This window comes from Balaenoptera ricei, chromosome 4, assembly GCF_028023285.1.
Source record: "Balaenoptera ricei isolate mBalRic1 chromosome 4, mBalRic1.hap2, whole genome shotgun sequence".
Taxonomy (NCBI): Eukaryota; Metazoa; Chordata; class Mammalia; order Artiodactyla; family Balaenopteridae; genus Balaenoptera; species Balaenoptera ricei.
Genome location: NC_082642.1, coordinates 4,436,383 through 4,450,033, shown reverse-complemented (window position 1 = coordinate 4,450,033; position 13,651 = coordinate 4,436,383). Strand labels below are relative to the sequence as shown.

The 13,651-nt window shown below is 44.1% G+C and overlaps 1 protein-coding gene across 2 annotated transcripts in view; it reads left to right on the top strand.

Moving 5' to 3' along the window:
• Positions 1-496: 496 nt before the first annotated feature.
• Positions 497-13,651, top strand: part of ARHGEF26 (Rho guanine nucleotide exchange factor 26) — a 150,008-nt gene continuing 136,853 nt past the window's right edge. For both annotated transcript variants that reach the window (XM_059920084.1, XM_059920083.1), the window contains exons 1-4: positions 497-565; positions 987-2,131; positions 3,503-3,542; positions 7,083-7,228. In XM_059920084.1, coding sequence (XP_059776067.1) covers positions 1,052-2,131; positions 3,503-3,542; positions 7,083-7,228 — 1,266 coding nt within the window. In that variant the 5' untranslated portion in view covers positions 497-565; positions 987-1,051. The remainder of the gene's footprint in view (positions 566-986; positions 2,132-3,502; positions 3,543-7,082; positions 7,229-13,651) is intronic.

The following is a 13,651-nucleotide window of genomic DNA, read 5'->3' as shown; positions in this document are numbered from 1 at the left end:
CTGTAAGATATTTTAAGCAGGGGAGCAAGGCATCGGATCTGTGTTTTAAGGCAACCCGAATGCTGAGAGGTGTCTGGCTTCCTGCGTTCAGAGCTACGCGCTCCAGCTCACGCATTTCACAGACCCTACTCTGCTCGGCATTCCGGGTTTCCACCGGGGAGATCCCCCGGGGGCCCAGGGCTTCGTAAATTACATCCTGGCAGGGCTCCCACGCTCGTTCCCACGCTGTGCTCCAGGCAACGGACCTGCGCGCTCGAAGCTCCCACGCCGCCCCCTTCCCGCATCTCGCGGCCCGGAACCCGGGAGCTCGGCACCCAGCCCAGGTGCGCTTGTGTGTTTTTTAACGAGAGACCGGGACAGCAGGGCAGCGGCTCCAGGATGGCTGCGACTGAGGCGGGCCCGGGCGTGGCCAAGGCTGAGGGCGGGGTCAAGCTTAGGGGTGGAGCCGACGCCTGGTCGGCTGCAGAGCTCTCCAGAGCTCCTGCTGCCGCGATTCGGTCTGGGATCCGGGCCACCCACGGGGCGGTGGGTGCTCTTTGGCCTTGGGCTCTGCAAAGCCCTGAAGGTAAATCCGCCTGGGAGACGGGCAGCTAGAGCGCTAGGGGACCAACGACGGGGGCGGGCGGCTGGCTGGCGGCGGAGGGGAGGGTCCTGCGGCGAGTTTCCCGAGAAAGCTGAACTCGTCCCAAGTTTCTTGTGCATCAGTTTGCACCCGGCGAATTGGTGGCTGTCTCTTTCCGTGCGGGTGGTCTTTGGGCGCGGGAAGGACGCGGAGGTGATTGGATTAATCCGCCAGGGCACAGCCCAGATTTCTTTACTGGACTGCTCGGCGCGGTGGGCGAGTTTTTGCCCCAGAAAAGGCGGGTAATTGACACGCAGTTGTGTCCCGCGCGGCAGCCGGGTGATCCCCGGGCTCAGAGCGCGCGTGTCTGCAAGGCGTGCCTGGTTGTCCGGCGGCAAAGTTCCGTGACTTCTTTCCTCTTTAGGCAAGACTCACTGGGTGCTGTTCCCCCCCCCACCCCGACCCGGGGCTGACGCCCGAGGCTCTGCTATGGACGGCAAGAGCGAAGTAGATTTTTCCAGCAACAGCTTAACCACTTTGTGGCGGAGGCGTTCAGCCCCTCAGCCCCAGCTGCTGGGCCGGAGCAAGCCGAGGCCCCAGTCCTACCAGAGCCCCAGCGGGTTGCTGATCACGGATTTCCCGGTAGAGGACCGAGGGACGCTCCCCGCGGCGCAGACTCCGGCCCAGGTGCCCACCGCCTCCGACGGCAGGACGATCCAGCGGAGCCCCCTGCTTTTGTGCGCCCATCGGAGGTTGGTGACCAATGGGAGGACCGTCTCCCCGGAGTACAGGGCTGTTTCTCCTCGGCTTCGACGGCCCAAGTCACCCCGGGAACCTAGAGCGGCGTCGGGCGGCTACCCCAAATCCCCAGCGAACGGCACTGCGACTTCGCTCGCGCAGCAGCCGCTGCACCGCCCGCGGACTCCTCATGCGCCTGGCCCCTGCAGCCCCGAGGGGGACAGGGTCGGATTCCCCGCCAGCCCCCTGCTTTCGCCTGCTGCAAATGCGCTTACTCCTAATACCGCCTCCCCAGGCGCCCGTTCGCTGTCCGGCCAGATGGCTAAGGACCCTGAGCGGGGACCTTCGAGACTCTCTCCCGCGCCCCACAAAAGGTCTTTGGAGCAAAAACTCCCCCTCCAAAGGCTTCCCTCACAGGAGAACGAGCTCCTGGAGAGTCCTTCAGTGGTTTTGAGCACAAACAGCCCCGCCGCCCTCAAAGTGGGGAAACAGCAGATCATTCCGAAGAGCCTGGCCTCGGAAATTAAAATAAGTAAATCCAACAGTCAGAATGTGGAGCCCCACAAGAGACTGCTTAAGGTGCGCAGCATGGTGGAGGGCCTTGGAGCGCCCCTGGGCCCCGCAGAGGACGAGGGCGAGGCGGAGAACGACTTGGACAGCCCGGGGTCTCTGCGGAGAGGCTTGAGGTCCACGTCCTATCGCAGGGCGGTGGTCAGTGGCGTTGATTTTGACAGTCCTACCACCTCGAAGAAGAAGAACAGAATGTCCCAGCCTATTCTGAAAGCAGTGATGGAAGACAAGGAGAAGTTTTCCAGCCTGGGAAGGATAAAGGTAAGAATGGGCAAGAGTGTCGCAAGTTAGGCATTCACTAAGCCACAAGTGAAGGTGATGGGGGTGGGGAGGAGGGGCACAGAGGAAACCAGAGGTTATTGTTCTTTTTTAATTCTGTTGTTTGTTGATCAGACCCGTGCACATTTATCTCTTGCCCATTCTGTTGCTGGCAGGCACAGCCCAGGTTAATGCAGCTTCATGGGAGGAACTGAAACTCTTAATTGTTTTAATTTTCTAAGTTCGGGCAAAAAGTGGGGGACAAATGGGGGAAAAAAAAACACAGAAAATTAAGTATTGGCTGAGTGAGCCCCGAACAGTTTTAACACAGGTAGCTGAAAAGGGGATGGTGGGCAGGCGTGTATCTGCACTCTTGATTATGTGGTTGTGCTGCTGCCTGGTGCTTGTTTAGAAATGTCAGTCATTCGTTGCTGATTCATCACAGCTGATGCAGGAAAACTGCTTTCCCTTGAGCCTGTTGATTATTTTAATTACTTACACTAATGATTTAATTTACTGAATTATTTTTTTCAGTGGTGATCCCATACTAAATACCATTCAGGTAAAATGTGAATTTTAAAAGTCAGTTGCCAGATCACAAAAGACATAGTTTGTCATCTTTGCTGTTTTCTGGTTTCTCTCACTGCTGCCTGTGGTTGTATCTTATTCCCATTTTGTGCCCACTTAATCCTTGAGTGCATTTAACAAGTCGGTAGCTGAAAACTTCAGGTTCGAGTGAATGGTGTGGTGTTGCTCCCAGATAAAGGCCTAGGAGCTGTGCTCATTAAAATATGACTAAATATGACATAAAGAAATAGGGAAAACTAGGGAAGGAGATTTTGGAGTGTGCATGTGCTGTCTTCTCCAGACGCCAAGACAGATCTCAGCAATCGGGCAGGAATTCATTTTGGCAGCCACATCTTTTCTTGATTAATCAGAGAGTCTATATAAATGTCACATGTGTAATACACAAGCAAGCCTGTTTTATTTTAGATCCCATGGCCTTAAAGAAGTTCCATAACATTTTATGTGTTTTTTCTTTTCCCCTCCAACTCCGCAAGTATAGCAAAGTTCAATTTAACAGTGATGGTGAATCATGAGTAATGAAATAAGCTGTACTACTGGTCATTTGAGGATTCTCAAGCTGTATTAACAGAGCATGGGGGATATTGTTCATTTTATTTCACCTTTTTAGTGAGTTGTAGTAGTCATATGAGTGAACTACTCCAGGGATCATCTGCTGTATGCCTTTGGAAATCTAATGAATGTAACAACAAAAAAAATACTTTTTCTTAAAATAGCTGTATTTTCTGTTTGGCTCACTCATACATAGTTTGCTTTGCTTTTCCTCTTTTTGCTTTTCTTGTTTCTTAGAAAAAAATGCTGAGAGAACAAGGAACATTTGATGGGGAAGGTAAGCATTTGATTTTCCAGACTTTTATTGCTGTTTCAATGTGGAATATCAATTATAAGTTGAAATCCAACTGAAGTTACAAAAACACAAGATGAGAAAAATGTACAACTTCTTCACAAATTATACAGCACAGAGCTCTGCACTAAGCTAAATTCACCAGCAGTGAGTAAGATTAATGGCATTCTTTGTAAGCAGATGACTTTGTCAGACCAATGTTCTGGGATTTTTAATTCTTCTCTACTCTGGCTCCATCCCCACCTTCCTCAAAAAGTAGAGAAAGAGTAAGGGCAAGCTCTAGCCCTTTAGTTAAAAATTAAGTTTGGCATTTAGATCTTAAGTCATATTTCCTTTGACTTAATGTTCTTTTCCCCATATTTCTACATTTTAATATCATTTCTGACTTCCTGTTTCCTAATCCAGTTTCAATTTGGGGGAAATCTAACTCCTGGCTGACAGAAACATACTCCTAAGAATTTCGAACCCATATAATATTTTTGTGAAGGATCTCAAAAATAAAAGCAGCTTTCACCAGGTGTTCAAACCCTAATCAGATTAGCGGACTTCGTGTAAATAGATGGATCCAGTGTCAGTGGTCTGGAAGAGCACAAAGGGAGAAGCCCCAGGTGCAGTGCTTGTAGGGCTGGGGGAGTGTGGTGGAGGTGAGGGTAGTTACTTTCTGTCATGCTTTGAAATGCTAAGATTTCCCAACCTTTAAAGAACAATGAAGAAGGGTATACCCCTCTCTAAGTAAATCTAAGGTAAAACCACCCAGAATTATATCACCTTGGCTGACTACAAAACATTTCCCTATATAATTCTTATAAAAATCAGTTCTCATTGGATCATTTAAACATGACCAGTTTATAAAAGTGTATTTACTGTACCAATCTTAGAAGACTGTTCTCTATGAGGAAGAAACCCAGATACAGTACTTTAGCTGGCTGGGATAAATTCAGATTTTATAATTGAGGAACCTGGAAGCTCGGAGAGTTTAGTACCGTGTGCACTTTCACACAGCCAGGGCTAGGACAGAGATCTGGTTCTTAGTCCAGTTTGCTTCCTCTTATACCCCCGTTATGACTGTGCAGTGAACAGAGCATCTACCTAATATCGATTTTGAGAGATGCTTTGCATCTTCTGGAATTTGATAGTGGTTTTGGGACCTTTGCCTCTAAGGGTTAAAAATGTCGAGCTTTCTTGAAGTCCGAGGACAGACCTTCATTACAACTAGTTTTATGGTGTTTCCTTTTACAAGGAGCTGTTTCTGTGCACCCTCTCCTCTCTTCTCAAATATGATGACCTAGAAATTCTTTTTCACATATATGTACATGAGGAATGCAGGAGCCTTACAGTTAATGACTAACAAGAATGTAAGTCAGGAAGCTGTGTGGTAGAGTGGTGAGAACCTGTGATATTGGAACCAGGGGCCTGAGTTCCTGTCCTGCTGCTTCTACTCATCAGTTGAGTGACAGTGAACAAGCCTCTTAACTTCACTGAGCCCTCAGTCTCATCCTGGGTAAAATGAAGCTAATAATACTATTGCCCACGTTGTTGTGAGAATGAATGAATATATATCAACAATGTGTGCATATATTTTGTGCCACACACTAAGTACTTTAAAGGACACCACAGAGGTGGGGGGAACTCAAGTCTGTACCCTCATAATCTGCTTTACATATTCAGAACAATCAGAGAACAGTAAAATCTTGCATAGATTCCAGTATTGCTTTAGTAATGGTGCATATGGAACATGCAGTAGTTGCTGAGAGATGAGGCAGATGTTTGCTGGCTTCAGTAGATGGGAAAAGCACTTCAAGCTCAGTATGTCCCAAACCAAACTCATAATCTTTCCTCTAAAGGTGAATCTCTTCTGGAGTTCCCATTTCCTACTTTTCCATTGTTGGACTCATAGAGCTAGGAAACATCCTTACCCCCATATCCAGTTGACCCCCATATCCAGCCCATCCCCCCAAGTCTCCATTGTCTTTCACTGACCACTTCAGTAGCATCCTAATTAGTCCCTTAAGTAGTCAATATTTTGCTCTTCCAGTCTAATAAAGTCTTTTCCTTTTAGTGGATTCCCATTGCAATCGGGATAAAATACAACTCTTACAGTATGAAAGAAACTCAGTCCTTTTGGACTCAGGATAAAATCCAGTTCTTTAACATTGTCTGCAAAACTCTGCTTCTTTGGGCTGTCTGGCTCTTCCCCCTAAACTCACCTTACACCCTTTGTCCGTTAGACACCCATACTCCAGTGAATGACCTTCCTTTGTTCTTCTAAGGTAATATATGTCCTCTTGCCTCAGGGCTTTTACATGTGCTTTTTTTCTGTAGCTCTGTAGTTTCTCAGCTTTCAGATCTTAAGATATTCCTCATTAACACCTCTGTGACCCCCAGACTAGATCATATCCTGCTGACGGTCTGTTCTCAGAGCCCCTGTATGTAAATCTTTGGGTTTGTGGGTATGTATTTGTGCAAGATCATTGTGTCCTCAACTCTAAAATGACTTGCCTTCTCACTTGGAGTAAAAAACCAAAGTCCTTTCAAAGACATTGAGGCAAGTCTGCCCTGTAGTCATCCCAACCCCCAACTCCTATACCTTCTCCCCCCCCTTACCCTATTGCAGCCACACAGACCTCCTTGCTGATCCTTGTACATATAGATGCACCAAACAGAGTCCTGCCCCAGGGCCTTTGTACTTGCTGTTCTCTCTGATGGGATGTTCTTTCCCCAGCTGTACAGGTGGCTTACTTCCTCACTTCTTTTAGATCTTTGCTTAAATGTCACCTCTGTGAGGGCTTCCTGAACCACCCTGTTTAAAATCTACGTATCACCCCTTGTAACATGCTCCTGCTTTCCCTGTTTTATTTTTCTCCATGGTACTTACCAGCATCTGATATATTATAAAAGTTACTTGTTTATTTATTGTCATTCTCTCCTCACTCTGATGTCAGCTCCACGAAGAATGAGATTTTTATCTTTTTCTGTTGTTGTTCGTTGCTGTATCCCCAGTGCCTAGCGGTCGCTAGCGTCTAGTAGGCATTGTCTAAATATCAGTTGAATGAATACATGAATGAATGACTTTGACTATTTTTCTCATTAAAATTTTAGCTCATGAGGGCATGGGAAGTGTCTTTCATTTTCTATTTACTCTCAGCCCTTGGCACATTGTGAATGTGCAGTAAATATTTGTTAAATAGATAGACAAATAAAAGGGTGTAAATTCAATTTAACCTAAAAAACAGTGATGTAAAGGGACAGGACCTTCATGGGTAGCGGACAGAGACATGGAAACTCTGCTTCAGTTGGCATTTCATGTATGGGCCCTTCCCCTTCCCCTGCAGATGAATTGGGGATAGAGCTGTGTGAGTGAGAAAATCACTTTTTGGTAATGACTCTTCAGTGACAGAATCCATTCGTCTCTTGTTTAACTGGAGACCAAACATCGTATATGTATAAATACGGATGTTTGTTTAGAACAAGTAGCATCATGATGGGGGGGTAATTAGTGACATGTAGGATTTGGTTTTCTTGCAGAAAACGCTGTTCTGTATCAGAACTACAAAGAAAAGGCCCTTGACATTGACTCTGATGAAGAGTCGGAGCCCAAAGAACAGAAATCAGGCGAAAAAATTGTGATTCACCATAAGCCACTGAGGTCCACGTGGAGCCAACTCTCTGTGGTGAGTGTGTACCTTCTCTTTTTCTATCTGCGGGAGTGAGAAGACCAAGTTGTGGACATTATGCCTGGCTGTGGTTTTAATTTTTTCTACCAGTGATCCTGTAACCCTAAGGAGAAAGACTCTTCTTTTTAGATTGTGAAGTATTGCTTGAAACTCTGCAGGCACTAGTGAGAACATGAACTTTGACAGTTCTGATCAGGAAAATTGATCAGGTTTTTATAAAATAAAAGACTGATGTACTATGGACTCTGGAAACTCTTCCTACTCAGTATCTTTTCTTGTTTTCTTTATGGAGTGTGTATGTAGTGGTAGCTTAATATATCCTGAGCTTTACCGTAATTATGGCTATATATACATATGTATATGTATGACAAATGTATATGTACCTACGCACAACAGGGAACTTATTACACTTCTTCCTTGGAAATTTCATTTGATAGGGACACATTTATATTTTCTTGAAAATGGTTAATGAATGGCATTCTGTTCTGTCTCCCCGTGTGCATCTTTTGTTTGCGAGTGTCTGACACTTACTTTTGTGTGGATGAGTAATTTCTCCTCTCTGCATCAAACATCTTTTGTTTTTAGCCATAATTTCTTTTCCTCCTGGCTTAACAATGTCACAGTGTGATGCTTAGTTTACTTGATGTGAGTTTGGGTACATCATTTGTGGGCATCTGATGCATTACCAAGTAGGAAGGAATTCCCGTGGCTGGCTTGGGTGGTGGGAGCATTGCATGAAAAACAGGCCAGTGCAGCTCTGTGAGACCTTTGGCAATATGGGAGCAGAAGTGATTCCCTCTTAAGCCGAAATGAGCATTGTTCAGCGTCAGGAATCTCATGTATTTAGGGAACCCATCAGCATAAGTGAAGAAGTTGTATATGTTGGCGCTCATAAATTTGACCGTGGAAATGTGTGCATGTTGATAATGGGGATGACTTCTGGCTCAGGCTCTTCCTCCCCTCTTCTGCCCTGTGTTGGAATTCAGAATTCTAGAAACCAAGCCCTTTCTTCCTGTCTCTCTCACACCCCCTAATTTGGTTCTAAGGAGAAGTTATGTATTTCCAGTCCCCCCACGGTGTGACACCCTTAGTGTTATGCCACAGATTAAAATGCCTACAGGGGCAGAGCAAGTAGTGTTATAAGTGATGCTGGTGAGTGCAGGTGATGGGGAGTGGCGGGGACTGTGGTCCATAGGCCTTGTATGAATTGAGCAGCGGACACTTAGTTCAAACCAGCCCCGTGTTACAGTATTTTCTGATATTTAAAAAAGAGAATACAGAAAGCCAGATTCTTACGAGTATTATCCTAATTCAAGTTTTAAAAAATGTTGTATGAGCCTGACAACATCTATGGGCCAGACTTGGCTCCTGTGCTAACAGTTTGCAACTTCCGTGATGCTTCTATGAATTTTGCAGTGGTGAGGTGGTATCATCTGTCCACAGAACCGGCATATTGGTAGCCTTATTTCCTAATCTGATGATCTTGTGGTATTATATACCAATGCAGATACTTGGGAAAACTGGTGGCAAGGCCCACACAGGCCAAGATGGCTCTAAATGGCTGTCCTTCCATTGTTGGTATGGACCATTTGGTAGAAGATTCTCAAGAAGAAAACTGTGGATTTTTTGAGTTCTTTCTCTGGGACAGCAGCTGCGTTTGTTAGCACAGGCCTAAATCCTTCTGTTGTTCTTTGAATGCTAAACAAAAATGTGTACTTCTGTGTCACTTATACTCTGTTCCAACTTAGCTTTAGTACCAAAAACCAGGCTGCCATATTTATGCCTCCTGGGGTTTGGCTTTCATTTAGATTAACAAATGCACATTGAAATAATACTACATATCCTTCAGTACAACTTCAAATATGGGCATGTGTTTTATTTGGCAAAGGATCAATGTGCTGATGTGCCGTTTGTTAACAAGATTGATATCAGAAGACTATCTGGTGATAAAATGTAAAGCTATAAAATGGGTTCTAACTGCAGCGTGTGTTATCTTGGATTTGGGTGTTCCCAGGAGGCTTGTGTGTATTTATTGTGTTGGTGGCAATTACATTTAATCAAAGCAGCGTGATTGGACTTTGCCACTTTGCATCACTTGGGCACCAGCCTGCATTTTCTTTGTGCCTTTTGTGTCTCCGTTTCACTTTTAAAACATATTAATTTTTTTTTATTATAAAGTACTTCAAGCATGTAGAAAAATTAAAACTTAAGTTTGTGTAATAGATTTCCAGGTACCTGCCCTCCAGGTACCAGCTTGAACAGATGTTAACATTTTAACATATTTATTTCAGCCTTCTATTTTTTGAGGCAGATTCAGTTAACCATCCTCCTCTCCAGTCCTTTTCTCTTTCCTTCCTCCCCAGGGGTCATCACTGTCCTGAAGTTCTCTTCTGTCCTTCCCACGTGGGTTTTCTACCCTCTAAAAAGTTGCAAGCAGCTCTGGCTTTTAGAAAAAACAACAGAAAGCAGCGATTACTTTTTTAGAAGCCTAACAGTTAGTAAATATCCAGGTTGCAGTTAGGGCCCTAAAGAGAAGAGGCTTCATGAATTACGAAAAATGTCAGGATGCTTTCTGTAAAGGGTAGACACCTCCGTTTCTCTGTCTGACCTTGTGCCCTGATCTCTCCTTGTAAAGGGGCTGCAGTGTTTAGGGCAGGTTTTGGAACACTTCGACTTTCCATCATCTTTCCATGCTTAACTTTTAATAATACCAAATAAGTAGGGTAGTCCCCATCCTGTCTTTAACACAAAACTCTTCCTCGACTAAGGCCTTAATCCCAGAAAGGGAATAGGACAAGGGGTTTTCTGGCAAAGGGGTTAGGTCTCAATTTGGCATCTACCTTGACTTTCTACTTGGGAGGGGTGCGTGTGAGCACACCTGTGCATTAGCTGCTGTTGATTGTTTTATTTTGTAAAAATCTCTTATCTTTGTGGCCAACATGTGACTGCCTCCTGAGGTGATGAAACTTTTATCGGTTGACTGTAACGAGCATCCAGTATGCAGGAGACTCTTTAGAAGAGCCGCAATTTGCAGTCATTTCTGGTTGTTGTGTAAGGTCCTGAAGCCTTCAGTCTGTATGTAATTTGTCTTAGTGTGTTTGTTTATGATGTGTCTCCTTTGGTTTCATGGGACAACCACGAAAGGTGGTTCTCCGTGTATGGTGTTGGGACAGGTTTAACTGTAGCATTGTGGTCACCTAGGAATGAGGGAGAATTAGAACTGAGTTAGAGAGGCATTTAATTGGGCCTTCATAGAATAGAGAAAGTCTAGGCTTCCCTAGTTGGATTATAGTGACTTAGTGGTGAATGTGTGTAGCAGTGTGGCTTTGCTGACGGGATCTCCATGTAGAAGTGGGGTGTTCTCCATTGTCAGGGACACAACCTGGGCTCCACACTGTCATCGGATGGTGCCAGGCTTACTCTTCCTTCACTTGATTGTCAGAGGATATCGATCTATTCTTCATCAGAAATATAGGATTTCTTCATTCCAGGGAACATAACTTTATGCTGCTCTTCAGGCCTTGGGGAACACTAATATATGAGAAATAAATGATCGTGGTTTCCAGGTTTTAGTTGGTCATAAGTGGAAGAAATTGGAGGTTTCAATTTGAAAAGTCATTTTTGTCCTCCAGAGATCTGTGCCCAGAGACAAAGGAACCTGCCATACACAGGTGAATGGCCCAGCAAATCACCTAAAATGGCATCGTGAGGACTGAGACAGCAGTTCTTGGATCTCTGGGCAAAGCTTGTGGGTTTGAAGAAAAATATTGATTGTATTATTAGTGTGGGATAGAACACTGAGCACCTGCTACAGTTAGTGCTATAGGTGGGTAGCAGCTGAGTCCTCCATGCAAAGTGAACTTCAGGTTTCTAATCTGTTTCATCCTTTAATGGGATCCCGGAAGGATTTACAGTATTACTGAAAATAAAAAATCAATCTTGACTGGAGTGTTTTTGCTTTTTGTCATAACTTGACCCCTCTCCCCATCACGTGCTATGCATTGGACTAAAAAATGACAGTTGCGAAACCGGTGTTTGTTTTGTTAAGTTCCGTGACAGCCCCAAAGCCACACTTGCCAGCCATGCCCTGACCCCATTTGTTTGCCATGGGGTGTGTTTGTGTAATTTCCACCGCCTTGACACCCCAGGTACCTTTGACAAGGGTGCTCAGGCTCCAGAGGCAAAAACAAGCACACAGGCCAACTTTCTACTTGGATTCAATACCAAATGCAGTCACCTGACATCCACCTGCTATAGTCATCCTCTTACTGGACTCTTCCTTTATACTTGCTGACACGTGGCTTTAGCAGTAATCTTAAATCATTTTGAATATTTCTTCAGTTTGCTCAAAAATTTTAAACTCTATTCTGGAACTGGTTTTTCATGTTTTCTTTAAAGTACGTCTTCAGCTGTCCTTAGTGTGGCTAGCTAGGTTCATATCTAGAATTAGGACTTTGGTCTTTTGAGTTCTGGAATCAGCTCCTAAAGACACACATAGTTTGCTCTGGTTGACCTTCTGGAACTGCCAAATGAGAAAGGGCGATTTGAAAAATGGCCATTTGATTATCAATGTAATTTCATTCAGTTGAAAACATAACACACTTTGGAATCTTTAGCAGTTCCATTTGGTGGGACTTATTCTTTTAGAATCTACACCACGTTTATTGTGAAAGACACTGTTTTCTACTGAAAATCAGAGCTCAAAAGATGTAGTAAATCTGAATATCCTTCTGTTTGCAGAAATGCTTAATGCATTTAGAGGTCATCGACAATTTCATCCTTTTCCCTTACATTTTCACAGTTGTCTGAATTAATTTTCAGTTGTTCAGTGAGTTGCTGCTTAAAATAATCTCTTCAGTCATAGAATTTTCCATTTACATTTTTGCAACATAGCAGTCTCATAAAATTATTTTTTTACCTTAAATGGTGATTAATACCTTTTATCATATCTATCTTTTATGTTTAAAAAATAGAAAAAACATTCCCATTTTTCACATCTGGCTTACTTTTGGTACTCACAATGTAAACAGTCAGGGCTTTCGACGTGTACTCGTGCACACTGTTAAGTTGGAGAGTAGGTCTCCTGGAGTGTTTGTATCTTTATAAACGGAACTGGAGGTCCATGTGCCTGGGCCTGGGAGCCCCAGCAGAGATCCTGGTCCAGCTAAGAGGGCTGGAGCTGGGATCTGCTTAGCCTGGGGCAGGGAGTGGGCTCTGTTATACTCTTGTCATTTCAGTACAATTAGATTGTGGTGTTCCTTCAACATTTTTGAAAATTGATTTTGACTGTATAAGCAATACATAGCACATGTTCCATGAAAAAAAATTAAACATTTCAGATGAGACCAAAGTCTCTTTTGATCATATCTGCAATCCCAATCTCTTTCGCCTTCTCTCTAGGCAATGCTGTTCTCAATTTGGTAACACTCTTCTTGAAATCCAAGTATATACATGTAAGGAAAAAATAAAGATTACATGTATTTACATAAATGATATACTGTGCAGCTATTACAACTTGTTTTTTTCCTGAACAGTGTGTCTTATAAATCATTTCACGTCTCTACACGATGATCTTCGGTGTTCTTTCTAGTCTCTGGGTTAGGCTGTAGGATGGATATGCATTTCACCATCTTTCTTTTCTAGGGAGCTATACCTGCTTTGAGAATCTGGTAAAAGTTGTGAGCCATGGACCTTCTCTTTAAAAAAATGCACACACAAGTAGATGTGTAAAACTAGTTTATACTTTTTGTTTTGTTCAGTTTCAGTTTGGGAGTATTTTTTTCTTTTGACTTTATCTCCAAATACTGGGGATACCTCACTGTAGCTCCCTGTGTATTGAGTACATTTGCATGTTGTTCATGTCACCTCTAGAAGGTTTTCTTTTTCTGAATTATAGTGATGGTGGAGCTATAACCCCTTCTGAAAAATATAGAGAGATTGAGAAAAAAACTACTCTGGTTGGAGCTTAGTAAGCAAAGGGCAATGGAGTGGTAGATGTGCCAATATTTATATTGTTGATTCTCCGGAGAGAACAATGGGTTGTGAAAATGTGAGTGTGTGTGCCTCAGGCCCTGAGGGCAGGTGTGGAGCAGAAGAGACAGGTGCTCCAAGAAAGTGGGAGGACATGAGCACGGGGGTGTTTCGTATTGGTTGGTGTAAGTACGAAAGGAGGTGTTTCAACTGGAAACCTAGAGCTGGGACCCAGACAAAGAGGGTCTTATTTCATTGAGCAGAAAATTGATGAGAGAGATTGATGAATGATTCCTTGATTCCCCTAGTCTTTATGGAGGGCCCTCTTCTAGGCAGTGGGGATAGAGCACAAACAGACTCCACTTTGCTTTCATGTCCTCGCTGACACCCTGAATGGCAAGACAGACACCAAATTATCCCACACGGACATGCAGAATTGCTGTGTTAGTG